This window comes from Haliotis rufescens, unplaced genomic scaffold, assembly GCF_023055435.1.
Source record: "Haliotis rufescens isolate VD_foot unplaced genomic scaffold, xgHalRufe1.0.p SCAF_4, whole genome shotgun sequence".
In the NCBI taxonomy this organism is placed as follows: Eukaryota; Metazoa; Mollusca; class Gastropoda; order Lepetellida; family Haliotidae; genus Haliotis; species Haliotis rufescens.
In genome coordinates, this window is record NW_025964112.1 from 50,951,578 (window position 1) to 50,973,520 (window position 21,943).

Sequence of the window (21,943 nt, forward strand, 5' to 3'; positions counted from 1 at the left end):
AAAATATCCTTTCACAAAGACATAATTTCCTAAATATGATAGGCTCTGCTTGCAAAGACATATACCACGGATTGAAACCGTTTAAAAAGAACAATTATATTAATACTAAAGACTAAGAAGTATCTCCTTTGAGAAAAGACTCTTATAACAAACAGTCATCTGTTCCTGTCTCATACTTTAAACTTTAGAATATTGATTGTCTTCAACAAATTGTTCAAAGAAAATCAGACCTTAAACAAAACCTTGAGATGAGCTGAGGCGGGGCAGGGTGAGGTGAGGTGAGATAATGGGATTTGATGTCACATTCAAGATTATTGCGCGCATCTATGTGTGTGTGACTGCCTGTACCAGTACGGTCAAATGCCGGTTTTATAGTGCTGGCATACTGAGATATCAAGCAGCAGGTGACTCCACTCAGACACAGTATACTGGCTCTGAGGCGACCAGTCCTTGTTTTAGCCCCTCAATACAAGCAAGAACAACACGTTCTTTGACCCGATGACCAAGAACAACCCACAGATGCCAAATGGTACTCAAGACCAGGGTAGCAGATGGATTTTTACAGCCCGCGGCATATCCATGGAGACGTGTGACGACCGGTCACGACTGCCCTCAAGATTTGTTCAAGGTAATGGATACCTGAGTCCCTACCATCAAGGCGGATGACGTCACCACTGTTAAACGTGACACACCATCACAGATACCCCACGATATATGCTATGCTGTTTGATGGTGCATGGCATTTAAACCCGCCGCCATACGAGACTGAATTGCCCTGAAGGAACCTTGACTTATTGCTGAACATGATATGACGACACTGACGTACATCTTGGACGCCATACACACTTATACACACGTTTATGCGCATTGGTCATTTTGATTCCTACCACTTGCGGACGACTTTTTTGAGGCCCGATTTTGAGGCGATTACGGACGTTGTACGCCAGGGTGTGTCCTTGCTTTGAACTGTAAAGCGTTCTAGTAAAGCAATGAGCCTTATGCCACAATCATTACAAGGGGTTGTTTTAGGCTTCAGTCCACGACCACGTCTCATCAAAACGTACCCTGTTTGCCTATAGAGGTTCTACAATCGTGACACCACACTGACCATTTCTGTGCTTAACTCAAGTATTGTCTTGCCGTGTTTCCGCAACGAAGACACGCGACGTTTGACGGTGCACATGTACATTGTCTCCATGTTCACGTGCACCACATCGTGGACACATGATTTCTACGTTCATGTTCATGTCATCGCCGCGATTGGTCGCACTAATCTCAGTGGTATGTTTGCAACCGGCCATTGAAGGTTGAGATGTTCCCATATTAATGGCTTCCTGAAAAATGCGTTCCCTTATTATTTTACATCCGCGTATGAGTATGAGTTCAAATTGGTTCTTATGTATCCACAGATAGATATCTGATTGATCAAAACTGTTTAACATGGCAATTTCCCCATAGTGAATATGGGCACTGTCGGATGTGGCAAAGTGAGTGAGTGAGTGAGTGAGTGAGTATGGTTTTACGCCGCTTTTAGCAATATTCCAGCAATATCACGGCGGGGGGACACCAGAAATGGGCTTCACACATTGTACCCATGTCGGGAATCGAACCCGGGTCTTCGGCGTGACGAGCGAACGCTTCAGCCACTAGGCTACCCGACCGCCCCTGTGGCAAAGAGTGAGTACATTTAGTTTAACGCCACACTGAATGGTATTGCTGTTACATCACGCCGTGTCAACTTGATGTGGCAGGGAAGCCCGAAATCTTAGGTGCTTACCACTTTGGTGAAATCCGCGAGTAAGGATATGGTGCTGACAAACCCTCATATATAATCAGGACGAACCTAGGATTCGAACCCACGATCACAGGGTTCATACACGCCTACGAACCACATCTCCCCACGGCGTGCTTCCATAGATAGACATCTGCATTGATTAACGCTGTTCACCAAACAAAAAGTGTAATTGATCATTTACTTTAATTTAGCATTTAGGACAATACTAAAAAAGAAAAATCAATCTGACAACAATCACAGGAAGGACTGACACGTGTACTTTGCGCAGTCAGAATCTGTAGCAAAAAAATGAATCAGCAGGAGTCCATTACAAGCAGCCAGAGTTACATGTACAATGCACCCAATATGCATCCAAACTTTCTTGTGATGGGATTCCTGCAAAATACGACAGTTCCCACCGGGAGTAATGATGGGAGTTTGCGTGTGTTACTGTAATTGTATATTGTAAGTTTCGTTTGTGTAATTCCTGGTTGACACACATTCAAGCACCCAGCAGCTTGTGGAGGTGGCATCCTTGTACTATGATTAACTGCCTTTGTATTGTTCTCGTTCCTTTGGGACTTCGCTAATGGCTCCGTCATTGTGTACCGGTAGAGATGATTTATCGTATAAACCATGAGAGATGATTATGAAAATATCTGGTATTAAATAATTCGCTGTAACTGCATTCAGGTCAGGTCTGTGACAATACTGGGATTTTTCCCTGGTCGATTCTGTATGAAGAGTCTTTACTGAGTCAAGATGCTCGACTCCTACGGTCAAATATTGTTAGGGATTGTGTGTATTCAGCTGATAGCAGTCGCATTGGACAAACGAGGCCGTGCGGCGGCTTTTGTTAGCCCTGCACTATAGTACGGAGCTTTCTTCGGGCTATAATTCTTCGTTATATACATATGCCTGCCACAACATTATGTGAAATACCGATTTAACATCGTTGAGTACTTTCGATCGGTGAAAAAACGAACGTGATCTTGCGCAATTACTACATGCAGCAATCTTGTTTTTTAATCCAAAATATACATTATGATTGTTTCAAAAGTAAAAGGGTACATATGATATGTTTATCTCCCCTAAGCCTGCCTCGCAGGATAAACATAGGAAGTTTACTCATTTTATTACATTTTCCCCTATGCAATTTTAATGTGAAGTGCTGTACACAAAACATATCTTAATCTGTGTTTCTTTCCACCGAATGAGTAAGAGTGAGTATGCTTAAACGCTGCTTTGAAAAGTTTTTCAGTCATATCATGGCATGACAGCTTTATGCGAAAGACCAAAATGTCTTTGAATTTATCACTTTGGTGCAACCATCTAGCACAGATATGGTGCAGACACACCAAGGATCGCAATACTAGAGAAACTGTCATTCTAATTCATGATATTTCAAGCAGTCACAATGTTTAGTTAAACCTCACTCGAGACGAATTTACTGTAGCTCAATGAAATTTGGTATGTGTATATTAAATATAATTATTATGAATCGGGAATTCAAACCGACTGTTTGTACCAATTTATGATTCAGGGACACAACTGTGCACAGAGAATAGTGACGTCTTACACAAACTTGGCCACAATGAATCAGTGACTGAGGGGCCCGTGAAGATTCCTGGATAGAACAGGTCTCCAGCAACCAATGCTTGCCGTAAAAGGCGACTATGCTTGTCGTAAGAGGGGACTAACGGGATCGGGTGGTCAGGCTCGCTGACTTGGTTGATGCATGTCATCGATCCCAATTGCGTGGGTCGATGCTCATGTTGTCAATCACTGGATTGTCAGGTCCAGACTCGATTACTTACAGACCGCCGTCATATAGCTGGAATATTGCTGAGTGCGGCGTAAAACCACAAACAAACAAACAGTGAATGAGGTTGCGTAAACGTCGCTTTGAACAGTGTTTCAGATGTCATGGCGTGTCAGTTTGATGTGGCAGCAAAGCCCGAAGTGAGTCTTATGCCCCCTTTCACTACGATCACGAATATCCCGAATCACCCCGAATCGGATACTTTCGAAATTCGCGATGATTCGGCCAATAATGCAAACTTTCGTGGCTAATCGGGTTGAAAAATATGAAGAATGCCAGGAATGGATTAAGAAACATGTACGAATTACAATATTCATGTACGGATTATGCACGAATTGTAAGAATCACCTACGACTAAGTTACGAATATGCCGAATGTTGTTCTTACTTAATTCTTACATGATTCGCAGTTGACTCGGGACATTCGTGGCTGTTTCTACTACTATTCCACACAGACCACGAATCACACGAATTGATAAATTTTAGGATTCGTAGTTGAATCGTAATCAGTTCGTGAAATTCTTAACTGATTCGCATATATTCGTAGTTAGTTCTTACAATTCTTGAGCTATCGGGAATTCGTGGCAAAAGTTTTGAGCTGTTCAAAGTTTTGGCCACGAAATCCCAATTCAAAAATATCGTAGTTAATTCGTAACGAATTCGTAATGCATTCTTAGGCATCGTAACTGAATCGTTATCGATTCGTAGGCATTCGTAGGTATTCTTAACTCGGTACTCTTAACTCGGGGATTCGTGAATTCGTGGCTTTACGATGAATCGGATACGAATCTAATCACGAAACCCACGAATACACGCCGAAGCAGGTACGAAGCTCACGATCCAATCATGAATCAGCTACGATTATATACGGGTATATAGGGAAATTAACATTGATTTAAGGTCATTAGCTGCTGACGATTGTGCCATTATAACACGAAATTCACGATTCAGCAAGATGCCATCCATTTTGAAGCTGATGTCCAAGCAAGGGTGGGGGCCTTTTTATAGCTATCTTGAGGGAAACCCCCCAAATCGTAAAGAAAAGTCACGAAAACATTTTTATTCGTACCTGATTCGTACATGCATTCGGCGTATTCTTAACTGATTTGTAACTGATTCGTAACTTTCGTGCAGTATTCGTAATAGCTTCTTGTAAATCGTAGTGATTTCTTGACAATATTCATGCGAATCCAGCCGAATACCACGAATATTCGTAACTCTATCGTACCTGTATCGTAACTAGATCGTAGAGCGTCATGAATTGAACCAGAATATTTGCTAAATTCCACGAATCCTCACGAATCCTAACATTTTCAAATCGTGGCGATTCGTGGGATTCGTGCTCTCGTGTGGAATAGTAGCATTCGCAATGTTTTCGGGTTGAGGACACGAAATTTTGGGAGCCACGAATCGCTAAGTATAGCCAGTAATGCAAAAGAATCGATTACTATACAGCCACGAAATTGCAATTCGGGGACCCTACCAAGAAAAAATTTGACAAACAAAATCTTTCTTGCCGATTCGACGAACTCCCGCGAACTGTGCGAATATTTGGGAATCAAAAAGGTTCATTTAAGAACTTCAAGAAATGATTGAGATTTATCTACGAACATGAAAAAATTCCTATTCGGGGTGATTCGGTATATTCGTTGTCGTAGTGAAATGGGGGCATTAGACCCATACCACTTGGTGGGGATCACGATCAAGAAACGTATGGTGCTAACAAACCTAGAAACATCTTGGCAGAGCGAAATATAGATAGAGATAGGTTACTGTCACACCTAAATGACGCACAGCGAATCCCTATGCTTTCTGTGCAATCCATGTACAATTTGGGGGTAGGACATTGAGGCAAGTAGGAGGCATCCCAATGGGCACCATTTGTGTTCCCCTTTTTGAGGATCTATTTTTATGCATTTGAATCGGAATTTCTGTTCGGATTGCCAAAGTCAAAAGAATGTAATTTGGCCAAGAAGTTTATCTTAAGCTTCAAGTATATCGATGATCATGATATCGTTAGATAACCATCAAATAACAAATTCCCTTCCACTGATTTACCCACCTGAACTACAAATAAAGGAGACCAGTGAGGCCGCCTCATCTGTTTCATATTTAGATCTATGCATAAAGATTCAGAGTGACAAAACACTCTCCACAAGACTGTATGACAATAGGGATGACTTCAACGTTCCAATAGTCAACTTTCCCTTCATGTAAAGCAACATTCCAGTAGCTCCAGCCTTTGCTGTTTACAACTTTTAAGGTACAATCGAGCAAGCTCTTTCTTCCAAGATTTACGACTCTTGCGTTGTTTAACCAAGGTTACAACATTCAAGGCCTCAATAAATCATGGTGGACATGTGGAGGAAATGTCCAAATTTGAGGCATCAGTGACAACAATGATGTCCGATACAATTCCTTCCGATGCAGATTTCCTTCACCTTCTCGCGAAAAACCTACTATCATCACTATTTGATAGCGATTCCTTAACACATGCTCATGATATATTCGGAATCGTCCGATGCAATTCCCTTTTTAACTTTGACCACATGTTTCCCCGTTTTCTCAGGTAGACAATTGACTTTCCTTTGCATGTAACGGGTACCACCAGCTGCTGAAAAAAGTCTAATGAAACAGTCAAGTATCGTATCAATGACACAAATGTACTTTTAAAATTTTATAAATGTAACAAGAATATCAAAGAGGAAGAAACGTTAAATAACAATCAGATATAAATCGTTAGAAACGTCCGACAGTGTTAAATGGTCACTGTTTGTCAAGAATGCTAAAGATGATAATTATATACATGTATATCAATACTAGTTTGGGCTACTGAAGAGTTCAATGCGGTGGACTTTAATCAAATTCAAATACTCTCTCACGCATGAAATGGACTTAAAGACCTTTGATTTACACGCATTCAAACAGAAGCATGTACTTTAACGTGCTATCCATGCAACGAAGCAATAGACATAGAGCACTGTGAGTGCTGAGCGTTGGGTTGGTCTTGACGTGAGCGAAGTAATCAAATCCCTAGGAGAAGAACGTGTTCTTAAAGGACACGCTGTGCAAGTCTGATGGCCCCAGCAGAGCTCCATATAATCAGTCTTCCGGGCTCAAGCACTCCTATGGCTCCTTTGAGTAGAAGTGGCTCGGAAGAGATGTGGCGTGAGAGATGCTGTTAATTAACACATAATCTTTAGTCAGATTTATGAGAAGCAGAGTTTCGGATATTCTTTGACCTCTTTGGACTAACAACTGTTAATAAGTAAAGGATACTAATCACATTTCGCTTTTGACGCCCCAAAACATCGCACTTCCTTCACTGATACCATTAGGTAATCTTAATTACTTGTAGTCATGAAAGGGATGATTATGATAATAACTGGCACAAAATATTAATCCAAGCTCATTTGCTGTCCATAAATGTTTCTTTCACAAAGCTACATCAAAGCTCAGCACTCTTTAAGAGAGCAACTTAACGAAATCAAATGAATAAAAACGTGGTATTGAATGAAAGTACAAACCATTAACTGGCAACTGTTGAAATACCTGTTTTGTCTGTCAACCATTATTTTGTTGTGGGTTTACCCGTGAAGGTCTTCAGCAACCCATGCTTGCTGTTAAACGCGACTATGCTTGTCGTAAGAGGCGACTAACGGGATCGGGTGGTCAGACTCGCTGACTTGGTTGATGCATGTCATCATATCCCGATTGCGTGGATCGATGCACATGGTGTCAATCACTTGATTGTCTGGTCCAGACTCGGTTATTTACAGATCGCTGTCATATAGCTGGGATATTGCTGAGTGCGGCGTCAAAACATTTGACACCTCCTTCCCTTGTTAGCATTATTGCAAGTGTCCTGCAGTCCTTGAGTTATAAACATTTTGTTTTAGTGAGTGAGAGAGTATGGTTTTACGCCGCTGTTAGCAATATTCCAGCAATATCACGGCGGGAGACACAAGAAATGGGCTTCACACATTGTACCCATGTCGGGAATCGAATCCGGGTCTTCGGCGTGACGAGCGAACGCTTTAACCACCAGGCTACCCGACCGCCCCCATTGTGTTTTAATTGAAAAAGAATTATCCGTGATCAAGCCACCATAGCAGCACATAAAGACGTCGGAGCGCTACTGTTGTCGTGTAACGTTGGTTGGTTGGTGTATATAGTAAACTACGTTTATAACGAACACTCTTATAACTAATTGACAGCTATCACGAACTTGTTTTTTGGTCCGGGCCATTTGCAACAAATATGATGTAGTTATGCTTATAAGGAACTACGGTTATAAAAAAAATAGCGGTCCCTATGCGTTCGTTATATCCGTAGTTTACTTTAATAACACATATTTTGACCACTGAATACGTCTCAGGTGATGTATAAGGAGTGTCTCCGTCCTGTTGGGCTGCAAAAGGTTAGCTGAAACGGCACCGTCGACCCAAGCAACCATGCATTGTACCTTACATATGGTAGTCGCTCACTCAAGGTAAATTCTTAACGGTCCTTGTGACCACCCCATACCCAGTTTAGTGGCGTCAAGGTGGTGAGGTGAGGTGAAATGGGGTTTAACGTCGCGTCCAAGATTATTGCACTTATATAGCGACGTGCATGCACGTGTATATGTGTGTGTGTGTGGCTGCTTGTACTAGTCCGGACTGATGCCGATTTATAATGATAGCACACTGAGATACCATGCCGCAGTTTAACATGAATATCCCACTCAGAATCAGTATACTGACTCCGAGCCGACCAGTCCTTGTTTTAGCCCCTTAATGCCGAGCGCCAGACAGGGTAACAAAAAGTACCATCTTTTAACGTCTTTTGGTATGACGCAGCTGAGGATCGAACCCCGGACCTTCCGCTCTCTGGGCGGATGCTCTACCATTAGACCACGGAGGCGGTCCAGTGGCGTCAAGAGAAAAAAAGAGGTGTGACACGTGGTCCTGTGCACAGCACACAGATCATAAAATCAGGTGAAGTTAAGCAACTTTGGTCGAGGAGAGTTGCGGATTGGTTCACCGCGTTCGGCAGTTTGACCCCTGAGGGCTTCTGTAGCTTTGGTACTGCCCCACACGGAAACACATGCAGCACATGTGGTGCCTCCTTGAATGCCTTCAATGAATGGGTACCCGGCAGGATGGTTATGGCAATGGCTATGTGACTGTTACCCTTCTAGCTCCTCACTGTGAGAGAGCTGATAACGAAAATCGGGTGCATCCTGATCCATTGACCGGGGCAGTAATATAGCGTTTTAGCATGCTTTATGGTTTGGTTTAAACCTATTTATTTTCACAAAAATGTGAAAATGGATCGGTAAACAAGCGAAGCGCTTAGGTTAATACCGCTCCATTACACATAGGACATGATACAATAAATACGCAAATGAAGGTTAGATGTAATAAATGAATTGTACATGCCAAACTAGATGTGTATATATAACAAATATATTTGCAGTTTATATTAAACAATTCATTTAATTGAAAATCTTTTAATGTGAAGTTTTAAATAGAATCTAATGTTTGGATTTTCTATACCTTACACAGATACGAATTTCCGCATAGCACTGTTTGTAAAGAATAACCATGATGGTTATAATACATTTCATTTCGAAGAACATAGCTTTATGGTTTTCATATGGCGCATGATTAATACACACTTTCATTAGAAAAACATAACTTGATCCGTACATTTCATTTACCTCTTAGATTCCACGCTGCTATCGTTCTTAGAATAGATATATGTCAGTAACCTTAAATTATGACACAGATGTGAGCAACCTCTTTGTTATACTTCTTGGTGACATTAATCTGTCAACGTTAGTATTATTAAGTAGGTCAGTAGGTCATTTACCCCCACGTCCAGACAGTTGACCATGGTAAGTATGGCACCATTGCCCCTGACATCTTCGTGTGTATGCCAACGTCCTAATTGTGAACACTTGGCCTGTGTCAATCCCCGATGCCAGTGTGTGGTCATTAGTTACAAGATGACGGTCTTGCCATTGTCATGTGTGTTCGACAACATAGAGTACATTATAATTTAGCAACGCCTGAATAGTGATGACCCTTTGTATCAGTAATGAATGTCAGGATATACATGTGCTGCTCTAAGCTGACAAAATTGTTAACATAACCCTACATTGGTCAGAAAAATCTAGGATCCATCAAAAGGATAAAACAATATCGTTCTATATTTCAACACACCAATATCATGTACATGTACATGTATATGGTGTATTACACAGCTGATATCTGACATAGTATATTTCCGTGTTTGACTGAAGACATCTCGCTAACGTCTTGAATCATCACTATTTGATTGTTTTTCAGTAACACATGCTTATGATATAAGTAGTCGGAATCGTATGATAGACCGCTTTTAGCAGAGACTTCTTATGATTGTGGAAATGGTTTTGTCGCTTTTATTGTAATCTGAAAATCGTTGTGACGTAGGATTTGAAATACGGAAAATATTCCACGCTTGTACATTTCTTGCGAAGTATTATTTTCGTAATCACAGATTTGAAAAAACGTTCTTGACGTAGCGGATACCACGTTGATTCTGTCTTAGGTCTCATCAATAATTATATTTGTATGTGAAGACCATTTCTCCGCATCCTCCTAAGTTGGGTCAGTTCCCTCTCCAGCATATTACGTCATCCATTGTAAGATTACGTCAAAGAAATACAGACTGGCGTCTTCGAGTCCACGTAGAAGAAAAATGATAAGATAATTTGGGATATTTTGTATCATACCTTTCGGTAAACATTACTTGTTTTCACATTTGAAATTGAGATCAAAACAGATATTATCTGATATCTTCTAAATTAAATCATAAGCGGTAGTAATAAAATATAACACCATATAAAGTGTGTTGCGTGTACATTTCAAAGCGCTATTTCGTGATTATTAAAATCAAATAATTGATAATCTCTAAATTTGATGTGTATCAGAAGCACAAATGACTAAGAGAGCGTGGAACCATTCTGTGAGAAGCCAAACTAACACTCGGAAATAGGTGGCAATACAGACTTAGCTCGGGACCACTCAGCTTATAGCGTTACTAACAAAATACCTCGGACAGCAATGGATTTGTGACACTGCATGAATTCACTAAACGCCGTGTAAAGCTAGATCCCGCTGCATATGCATAAAGTTCGAATGACATGACGTCCGTTTATGGAAATTAGATATACATGACTGTACACATTCTGATGTAATGATAAAGTAAGGGGATTGTTTTAAACAGTAATGTAAGGTTCGCGACTGCCGCCAGCTAGTATTATGTCATGTGACAGTGAGGTGCAAGAAACTGGTTCAAATGTGGATTACTGGCTGTACGAGCAGTACGAGCTGTTTGACGACTTGTCTGCAACTATGGGAAGCGTTCCGCAGAAAATGTCGAGCTGATCGCCAAGTGTAAAATGATAATCAATAATGCGATGTACACTGGAGAAACAATGTAGGTTTACATTAGAAACTTGATTTGAGTGTGCATAACGTGCAGGTATAGTAAGTACAATATTAATCAAGTTTAATTGCACATAGAAATTAATAACTACCTTTCAGGACGAGGGATAATGAAGATATAATTCAAATTAAAGCAACTTGTACTACCTACACATAGGATAGTTTCCAATTTTAAGTGTGTGAGCGAGTAAGTTACGTTTGACGCCTCTTTTAACAGTATTCCAATTGGACATATAATTATGTGTGTATATTTGTGTGTGTGTGTGTGTGTGTGTGTGTGTGTGTGTGTGTGTGTGTGTGTGTGTGTGTGTGTGTGTGTGTGTGTGTGTGTGTGTTGCTGATTGTAATAGTCCGGACTAATGCCGAGTTTATACCACACTGAGATACCATACCGCACTTTAACATGAATACCCCACTCAGACACAGTATACTGACTCCGAGCCGACCATGCAGGTCTTGTTTTAGCCCCTTAATGCCGAGCGCCAGGAAGGGTAACAACAAGTACCATAAAGTAGTTTGGAATGACGCAGCCGGGAATCGAACCCCAGACATACCACAGTTCATAATCATAAGATATCACTGGTGTAAGCAGAATCCATTGTTCGGCTCCGACCAAAACAAAGCATGTGTTTATGAATCACTATCAAATACTGTCACCAGGATCCGATGTTTTTTGGTTCAAGTCCCTGCTTGTAATGCCTGATCTGGCACCATCATACTCGTGCTTGTTGGTTTCCCCAATATGGTAACATGCCCGACTTGCGTCAATTCGTAAATTCCTCAGTTGATGATTAACTTTCAACAGTGCGCCAAAATTCAATGTTAAAATATTTTTGCCAATGTTTGTAAGTACATGTTTGTATTGAGATGAAGCATCTCAGGTAAATTGAGTAGTCGCGAGCCTGGTGAACACTGACATACGTTATATGTCGTGTTGTCTGCAGCATGTTTCTACCACAGGGGTTAATTAACCAAGCAGACTTTCTTTCCGGGGAATCAGTCTATAAAGATCACAACTGTCTGTCTGTTGGTTAATAATTCATGAAACAATTGCCCTTTCAGCACCAAGTTTACCACTGCGTGAATAGTGATAGTGCATTAACGTGATGCCAATCGTGTTAACTGATACATTATCAAAGAATAACTTTTTGTTATTTTTTTTGTTAATGTATGGCTCATATATGTGCTTAATATACACTTGTGTTTGCATCAGTTTGTTACCGGTGCCACCTGCTGTGGGGCAGGATACGCTGACCTTTTCGCGAACACCTGCTTGCGGTATCATCACTATTGATAGTGATTCATAAACACATGGTTATGATATAGTCGGAGAGTTTATTTTCTATTTACCTTAAAGTGGATATTGAAAGGGTTTTGTCGCTTTATTATTTATAATTTATTATTATTATTATTATTGTTATTGTTATTGTTATTTTCAGATTAAAATAAAAAATGCAGCAAAGAGGGATTGGGTGATCCTGGCACAGTCAGGCTGGTAAGGCTCATCATCAGCTCAGGGCCCTTGCCCCCCTCTACACGCAGCCCAGACAGCGAATGGGACTTCTCCCAGGAATCGCTGCCTAGTCAAACCCATCCAGAACTTTTCGGAGAATGTGAAGACTCCCCGACACTGCTGTATTCTGCATTGCCCAGATTGTCAGAAGGGCTGTATTCCTGATAGCAGACCCGGGTACTCTCCCAATGTCAGTCAACAGATTGGGAGGTACCAAACCTAAGGCACCGAGAACAATGGGGAGTCGGACAACTTGGTACTTCGGATGCAAGCGTGACATTATGATAGCGAGAACCCCATACTTGCCATGTTTTTCCTCAATCATGTCAATCACATTGGTGTCAAAGGGGACAGAAAATTCAATGATATAAATGATTTCATTGGATTTATCAAAAAGGACAAGATCAAGTTTGTTGGCCTGGATATGTCTGAGGCTGTAAACGGGCATATTCCAAAGGATTTTGTATTTATCATTTTCCATGACGCCCTCTACATATTCTGGGTCGTACCATGGATGGACCTCTGTGTCATAACCACAAGCATGGCGAAGACGGTTATAAAATGATCGAGCCACTCCATCATGTCGCTCAAGATACTGTGTTTGTGCAAAAGCAGGTTATCCACTGACAATGTGTTGGACAGTCTCATTAAATTCATTGCATAATCTACATTTCATATTACATTTTGATTCAAAATCACACATTGACGGTTTCGAGTGGGAAGTGACTGGTCCTGAGCAGCAAACAAAAAGCCTTCTGTTTCACTTTTCAGGCCAGCCGACTTCATCTAAGCGAAGGACTGCACATAAACTCGATACAGTGTTCGTTCAGATAGCCTCTCCTTGAAGAACTTAGTCTGGGCCGATTTTATATGGCACTTCGCTTGGTTGACACTCATTTCTGTACCGTCCAGCAGTACAGAACCATCAACAAAACCACACCATTGGCTAGTTTTAGAAAACTGTGGAATGCCTTGTTTTCATCATGAGTCTTGACATGCTTCACAAGAGGCTCATCAGACAAATAAATGTGTGCAAAAGTGCACAAAATTCTATCATGAAGAGCCCATACGTTAATCAAACCACGTCCCCCCATAATGATTGGTAAATATAAGCGATTGAGGGAAGAGCGAGGGTGGTGGGATCTATTGTATGACATGATTCTTCGTGTGAGGGTGTCAATACCCTGAGTTTCTTGTTTCGTCCATTCAACAACACTAAAAGAATACGAAAGGACGGGCACAGCATAAATATTTGTGGCTTTGATTTCATTGCGAGCGTTCAGCTCTGAACTCCAGACTTTCTTATTCTTCTTCTTCATCATCATCATCATCATCATCATCATCATCATCATCATCATCTTCTTCTTCTTCTTCTTCTTCTTCTTCTTATTATTATTATTATTATAGAGAAGAGTTTAGGTTAACATAATTATGCTCGCGTACGTTGTAATAGTAACGCCCCTGTTCTTCTTCTTCTTCCTCTTCTTCTTCTTATTATCATTATTATTATTATTATAGAGAAGAGTTTAGGTTAACATAATTATGCTCGCGTACGTTGTAATAGTAACGCCCCTGTACTGTCCGATTCACTCATTGGCCGGGGGTTTGAATACCCGATTCTCCCCGATTATAAACCATGGTTTGCTGTTACTACACGACACGCGGTACGTGACATAGCTCAAATGTTACGAGTTCAAAGCAGCGTTAATAGAATCACGGGGTTATAGACAAGTGGACCCTGCATGCCACATTTATATGCAAACGTGCAGACTGTTTTATCGAATACTCAGTGATGTCCTTCCCGTCGTGTCCAAATATATTGAAAGTTAAAATAATTTGACATTTCAATGTAATCCTAGTTGTAGTTTCAGGCGAGGCATTTGTTGTTAAAGTATGTTTCTTTTTGCTGTTCTATAATTAACAGAAATCTGCGACAGGATATTAAATGCTATTCAAATGTTATTGTTCGACATTGCTTCATCAAACTCTCGCTAAAAAAACCTCGTTATTCATTGAAATCTCTAACAAGAGCCACCTCCAATAGAACATGAACTCAAAAGTTGTTAAAATTTCAATTACTTCAATGACTGTGTTATGGATAAAGGCAGTGTTTCCCTTAATCAACAGATATGCTTCTCATATCCGTGTTGTTAGAGGGATGGAACTGACGATCGGCGACATCCTTTGTTCCCTCATTGTTCCGAGGCTGTGCTGCGTACATGTGGCTGTTAGGGAGATCGATTGATGATTAAAAACTGTGTTCATATCCTTCTTCGTACTGTAAAGTAGGAAAGGAGTATACGAAGGAGGTTGCTTGTGAGGACAAGAGACAAAAGGAAAGCTCTAACCGAGCAATGTAACAAAGTAAATACGCGCTCAAAATGTCACAGAACTGGGTAAACTGTAGTGAGTGAGTATGTTTTCACGCCGCTTTTAGCAATATTCCAGCAATATCACGGCGGGGGGCACAAGAAATGGGCTTCACACATTGTACCCATATCGGGAATCGAACCCGGGTCTTCGGCGTGACGAGCAAACGTTTTAACCACTAGGCTACCCAACCGCCCTGAGTAAACTGTAGAAACCGTTCATATTCTTGACTGTTGGATAATTGAAGTCGTGCCTTTAGTGACATAGTTTTGATGTCCTTATGTAATGTTCATTGTAATTGTTCACTATTTAAAGACATCAGTCTCATTCTAAATATAAAATTGAAGACGAATGGCGACATTAAAATACTCATTAGTCTTTATTTTTAAAATAATAATGCGTGTCCGTCAATATGTAAGTGAACACAATGGTATCCTGTTTTTATCGCCGTGACACAACATTAGAGAAAAGAGACAATACATTAGAGACCAAAGACAACACAGTCCTAATTTCATCCGGCCTGAACAACTTACAGTTACTTTTACACCAATGTGGTTGTTCATCGTGTTTATTGGTGTGAGTCTTCATCTTTCTGATCACCATGACAACTTGTTGCCTTTATGAATTTGTTATCCAGAGTGATTGGTCGGGACAAGTTCTAACCCGGAATCCTTAGGGGGTTTCACTTGAAGACATTTTGCACATTCAATGAAAGGAATACGTATATGCGTAAATGTTCAGCCCATTAATCAAACATAATCACATAAAAATCTATTTTCATAATGGTCGCATATAATTTAATCAGTAACGAAAGACCTTTGCCTCTATATATTCAGTATCTTCACAGGGCGTATTGCCAGGGGAGATAATAACAGAGATACATGGTGTCTATCACGATAGATGGCGTGACCGGACCTAGCACCGCTGATAGGAATTTCAGCAGGTAACATTTTTCATACTTGGTAACCAAGGGATGTGTCTTCCAAGTAAAAAGGTCCGAAAATACACTGAACCGCAAAAAAAAGGTCACCTCAAGTAACATTGCATGAAAAGTTGTCATTTAAATATCTTGGTAATGTTTGTCAAAGTTTCTAAAATTTAACGTTACCTTGTCCGGAAAAATGAAATTTGATGATAAAAAACCCAAAGCAAATGACAATAAAACCGATCGCCCAAACGCATCACGGCAACGGCCATGGTAACCCGATGCACGTGAGTTCCGTGCAAATTGAAATGCACATGCGTTCCCCCATTTCTTGCCCTATACAAATCCTTCCAGATCGGGTACCATTCATTCGTTATTGAATTGCTGCCACATGCCAAGATTGACATGCCAAGATTGACAGCGACATCAAGCCCTTGGACGATTGCAAGCTGGACAAACCGCCCGACAAGTAGCCAGTGCATTTCAAGTCCACGTAAGGGTCAAATACAGGCTCCAGAAACGGTACCAGACCACCAACTCTTCAGATGACCGACTACGTAGTGGAAGACTAAAGGTCACCACCCGACGTCAGCATCGTCAGATTGTGCGACAGCATCTTCAAGATCGCTTTGTAACTGCTGCGGAAACTGCTCGACAGACCATGGGGACACACAGGCGACACATTAGTGCGGACACCGTGCGTCGACGATTGAAGAGCAGACACCTCCACTGTCACGGGCCACAACGAGGACCCGTTCTGACACCAGCAGTGGAGAAGAGTCCTCCTCTCAGACGAGAGCCGTTATTGTATCTCAATAGCAGATGGCAGAGAGAGAGAGTCTGAGACTCGTGGGGTAGTCCGAGCATCATGGTGTGGGGTGGAATTGGTCTTGCACAGAGGGTTGGCCTTGTGGTCTTCTAGAACATCGGTCCAGGGAGAGGCAATGGTGTCACAGCAGCTCGGTACATTGATCAAGTCTTGAGACCACACGCCAAAACCTCATTTGGCACGTCGCCGCAACCACGAGTTTGAGCCTGATAACGCCCATGCCCACACTGCGAGAGCAACAAGAGATTTCCTCCAGCATAATAGCGGCAGAACCATGCAGTGGCCTGCCCTCAGACCCGATTTAAATCCCATTGAGCACCCGTGTGACGAGATTCAAAGACGGCTGAATGACGTCCGACCAAGGCCGACAACTGCAGCTGGCGTTCCTCAGAAAGTGGGCTCAAGTGCCTATGGCCTTCATCAACCGCCTCATCCATTCCATGTATCAACGTTGCACGGCAGTCATCAATGCACATGGCAGACACACGAGATACTGACTTGTGATGCCATTTTCTCAGAGACTAGTGTTGTAAGAACATTTGACACTTTAATTTCAACCTTGATGATCAGTTTTGCCAAGTTTCATATTTTTCAAATGTCTCAAAGTATGTTTACAGTGTTTGGACAAATAAGTTTCTCATATATCTATCCATGGTGACGTATCTTTTGCGGTTCAGTATAGTTACTGTCCTTTCCTAATATTTCAGATTATAAAATGCAATGATTAGCTTCTTGAAATAAACACAACTTTGTACTTAGTTTCTATTCGTGGTTTGTACTTTTTACATTTTTAATTAGTGTTTTGCAAATATTTGATTTCATATGATAGTTTTGCTACGGCTGTAGTTTATTAATTATTTACTTATCAAATGCCACAAACACCTCGCTCGAGATGTTAATTCTTATGATTATGAAAAATGTTTTGTCGCTTATACTTAATGGCTGGTATGTAAATGGAGCTTATGTAACGTGACGTAAGTATTTCTCGGAACAAGTCTATTTATATGTGAGTGCATCATGAGCATTGAAACTGACAATTAGAAAGATACTGGATTAAATTACAAAGACACAATTACATTTGTAACAATATTAGTACACGGTCTTATTAAGGCTCAATTTACATGAACCTAATATAATGACACGAGGTGGCAATGCATTAACTAGTGATGAAGACCGAGCCATGTTGCTAAATAACCTTGGTGACGAGGTGAGGTTAAATTGGATTTAACATGGTGGTCAAGATTATTGCACTTACATGTATAAAGCGCACACATACACGTTGGTGTGGTTACGGCTGCTTGAAGTAGTCCGGTCTAATGCCGGTGTGATAGTACCAGCTCACTCAGATACGATGCCGCAGTTTTGACATGGATGCCCCACTAAGACACAGTATACTTACTCCGAGCCGACCGGTCTTTGAGTCGTCCCTTTAATGCCGCGCGCCAGCCAGGGAAACAACAACTTCCACATCATAACGTCTTTCGGAATGACGCGGCCGGGGATCGAATGATGTATATCGATAATCTGATTGGTTGTTTGGTTGGTTTGATGTTTAACGCCGCACTCAGCAATAATCAAGCTATATGACGGCGGCCTGTAAATAATCGAGTCTGGACCAGACAATCCAGTAAATAATATCATGAGCATGGATCCACGCAATTAGGATCTATGACATGCATCAACCAAGTCAGCCAGCCTGACCACCCGATCCCGTTAGTCGCCTTTTACGACAAGCATAGTCACTTTTTACGGCAAGCATGGGTTGCTGAAGACCTATTCTAGCCCGGATCTTCACGGGTCTAAGATAATCTGATATCATTCAACAATGATCAAACAGCCAATTCCCTTCCACTGATTTACCGACCTTAACGGGAAACATTATAAGCGAAACCGCCTCATCTATTTCAGATTACAGCTATGTGTAAAGATTCAGAGTGAACTCAAACGAAACTATCCACAAGATGGATGATCCTTATTTACAATCAACCTTCCCTTACGTTGAGAAATATTCCGGCAGCTCAAGCCTTTGTTTTCTCGATTTCTCATCTTTTGAGGAACAATCGAGCATGCTCGATCTATGAAGATTTCCAATGTCGTCATACGACTCTTGTTCATTAGTTGTTTGATCAGGGCTACAACAATCAATCTGGACTTGCACCATATGTGTCCGTTTGTGTCAGGTGAACACTTGACCCGCCTTTGCATGTGTTTGTGACGGGTGCCAACTTTAGGACAGGATACGCTCCTTTTTGCGAACACCTGGCATCATCACTAGTGATTCATGAACACTTGCTTATGACATAGTCGGAATCATACAATGGACGACTTTCAGCAGCGATGTCTTATGCCTCATGAGTATGGGTTTTGTCGCTTATATTCATATAATGACAATTAACGGAAACTGTAATTCATTGCTGAAAGAATCCGATACCATTTTACACTGCGACATGACAATAAACGGAAATTGTAACTTACATAACAGGTTATGGAAGTAGTAAGCTACAGCTAGGCTACATGTAGACCACATTCATGACTCTTTGCGCCCAACTACAATGAATAAACCGTGAAGGAAAATGCTCTCTAAAACTTCCGCATGTCACATTTTCCTAATTTGGTAAACATGAAATGTTTTCAAAATTATATGAGGGGCGGTCGGGTAGCCTGGTGGTTAAAGCGTTCGCTCGTCACGCTGAAAACCCGGGTTCGATTCCCGACATGGGAACAATGTGTGAAGCCCATTTCTGGTGTCCCCCGCCGTGATATTGCTGGAATATTGCTAAAAGCGGCGTAAAATAAAACTCACTCACTCAAAATTATATGAAACATATATCCGGAAATTCGTTTTTCGCATTTCCACACAACGTATTTCATCATTACTGTCTTTCCCATCTTTTTTTCTTCTCTACATCAAATCTGCTCTCTCTGTTTTTTTATTATGAATTGATCTTTGAAAGGTTTACACGAGTTCGGGCAACGAGGCCCATGTACACCCTGCCCATAATACAGGTTTGCTAGTTCCTAGCAACGTGAGGAGGTGAGGTGAAATGGGGTTTAACGTCGCGTCCAAGATAATTGCACTTATATAGCGACGTGCATGTACGTGTGGCTGCTTGTAATGGTCCGGACTAATGCCGATTGATAGTGCTAGGTCACTGAGATACCATGCCGTAGTTTAACATGAATACCCCACTCAGACACATTATACTGACTCCGAGCCGACCATGGCGCCAGTCCTTGTTTTAGCCCCTTAATGCCGAGCGCCAGACAGGGTAACAACAAGTACAATCTTTTAACGTCTTTCGGTATGACGCGGCTGGGGAACGAACCCCGGACCTTCCGCTCTCCGGGCGGACGCTCTACCACTAGACCACGGAGGCGGTCTTATAAAGTAGAGAAACTGCCACAGACTTTAATATAAGCAAGAATACATTCTGAACGTCATGGCAAACGATATTCTTAAAACATAATTATCCAGCCAACGAGAGGTCAATACTGAGAACTTTAAGAGACTCCATCATTAGATTACATTGAGGTACATACTTTTGACAATGCAGTAAATAATGAGCCACATTGTCAAGCTGATAACAAACTGTACAATTGGCAGAAAAAAATGTTTATTAAGTAGACTAAGATACGCACCAAGACCACAATGCCCGAGACGAAGTCTGGTTAAGAGGACCTCTTCTCTCCGAATAGTTCACGAGATATGCAGTTTATATTCTGTTTATAGATCTCTGCACCCAACCACTTCCTTCTGTACATAGTCTCACAAAACATTTAATTAAATGTGACTAACTGCTATCAGCAGAAAAAGGGTTACCCAAGATGCCTTTCAACCGGCAAGGGAACAACCTGTATGGAGTTTATAGGGAACATTTACTTTTATATCAAATTACATCTTATCATATATTTCTCTCACTTTAAGCTGACTGAAATAAATTGTTTGGTCACAACTTACGCATTTTTATCTCATTATTTTCGCAACGAGACGATATGTATCTCACTTATACTGATAAATACATTCAGCTTCGCTTATAAATTTAAGAGTCTCTTGTTTGACTACACACATGATAATCAGTATAATATAGCTTATATTACTGTGGAGGTATTACTTTATAATAAAATAGATACAAAATATACATTATTTTGTCAATTGCCAATTACCAATCAGTGATAATTTAGTCCGGGCGTCCAATTGTCCCTACTATCAGCGCTAATTACTGTTAAGTGTTGGCTTCCATTGTCAATTGCTTATCACCTATCAGCGCCAATTATCTGTTGGCTTCCCCTGTTAAGTTTCCATCTTTTGTTATCTTATTACTGTTGTTGTTCTCACAAGTACATGTATATGCGCTCTGCCTCAAAGCATCCATTCACCTGATGAAGGAGTAAGCATATACTCCGAAGCGTTGTGTTCTTCATAATAAAGAAGTTGACATCCATAAATTCTCTTCCTTATGTGTATCACTTCTCAATGCCTTTCAAAGACTTTATATTCGTTCAGTTACAAGATTTCCTTTCAGTAATCTTATGAGAAAATACTCGAAAATTGAATCTTATTTAATGCAGTAAAAGACATAAGGATCGTATCATGCTTCAAGACTACAAGTGACTTACTTTACTTAGTTTCATAGAGTTCTACACATGCCGACAGTGATAACTTGGCCTCGCCGGTGACGACACGGCATCTGGTCGTGTTGGACAGGGGCAACTTGACCTGTCTTATTGGTTGACCAGCGGGCACTTAGTTGTCTAGCCTCCCCAGCAAGGCGCTCAGATCTGAGACCGCTAACAACCCGGGATGTGTCACGGAATCTGAGGACTTAGCTTAAATTCTCCTTTCTTTGATGTTGACTAAGAATACATTGATAATAAGGCATCAATAAATGAAGTATATGTTCGGATTTCTTTTGTCAAGATGAACATTTTCAGTATGTCAACAAACTGTTATGAGGAATAATGTTAATGTTCTTACTTCTTCCAAATATAAAATTTTGCCAGACACAGGGAGTCGGTTCTACTGACGAGCACTATATTTCATTTTTAGCCTTATGTTAAACGTGTTTCCCTTATTCGCCCTAAGATTTACATGCACTGAAAAGATCAGTGAAGATCAGGGGTAGAATAGGTCTTCAGCAAACCATCGTAGCCCAATTGCGTGGATCGAAGATCATGATGTCAATCACTGGATTGTCAGGTCCAGACTCGATTATTTACAGACCGCCGTGATCAAGCT

The 21,943-nt window shown here is 41.1% G+C and overlaps 1 protein-coding gene across 1 annotated transcript in view; it reads left to right on the plus strand.

Annotated features, from left to right (window-relative positions):
* The first annotated feature begins 498 nt into the window (after positions 1-498).
* Positions 499-21,943, plus strand: part of LOC125372276 (extensin-like) — a 41,242-nt gene continuing 19,797 nt past the window's right edge. The window contains exon 1 of the mRNA XM_048381589.1: positions 499-628. Coding sequence (XP_048237546.1) covers positions 499-628 — 130 coding nt within the window. The remainder of the gene's footprint in view (positions 629-21,943) is intronic.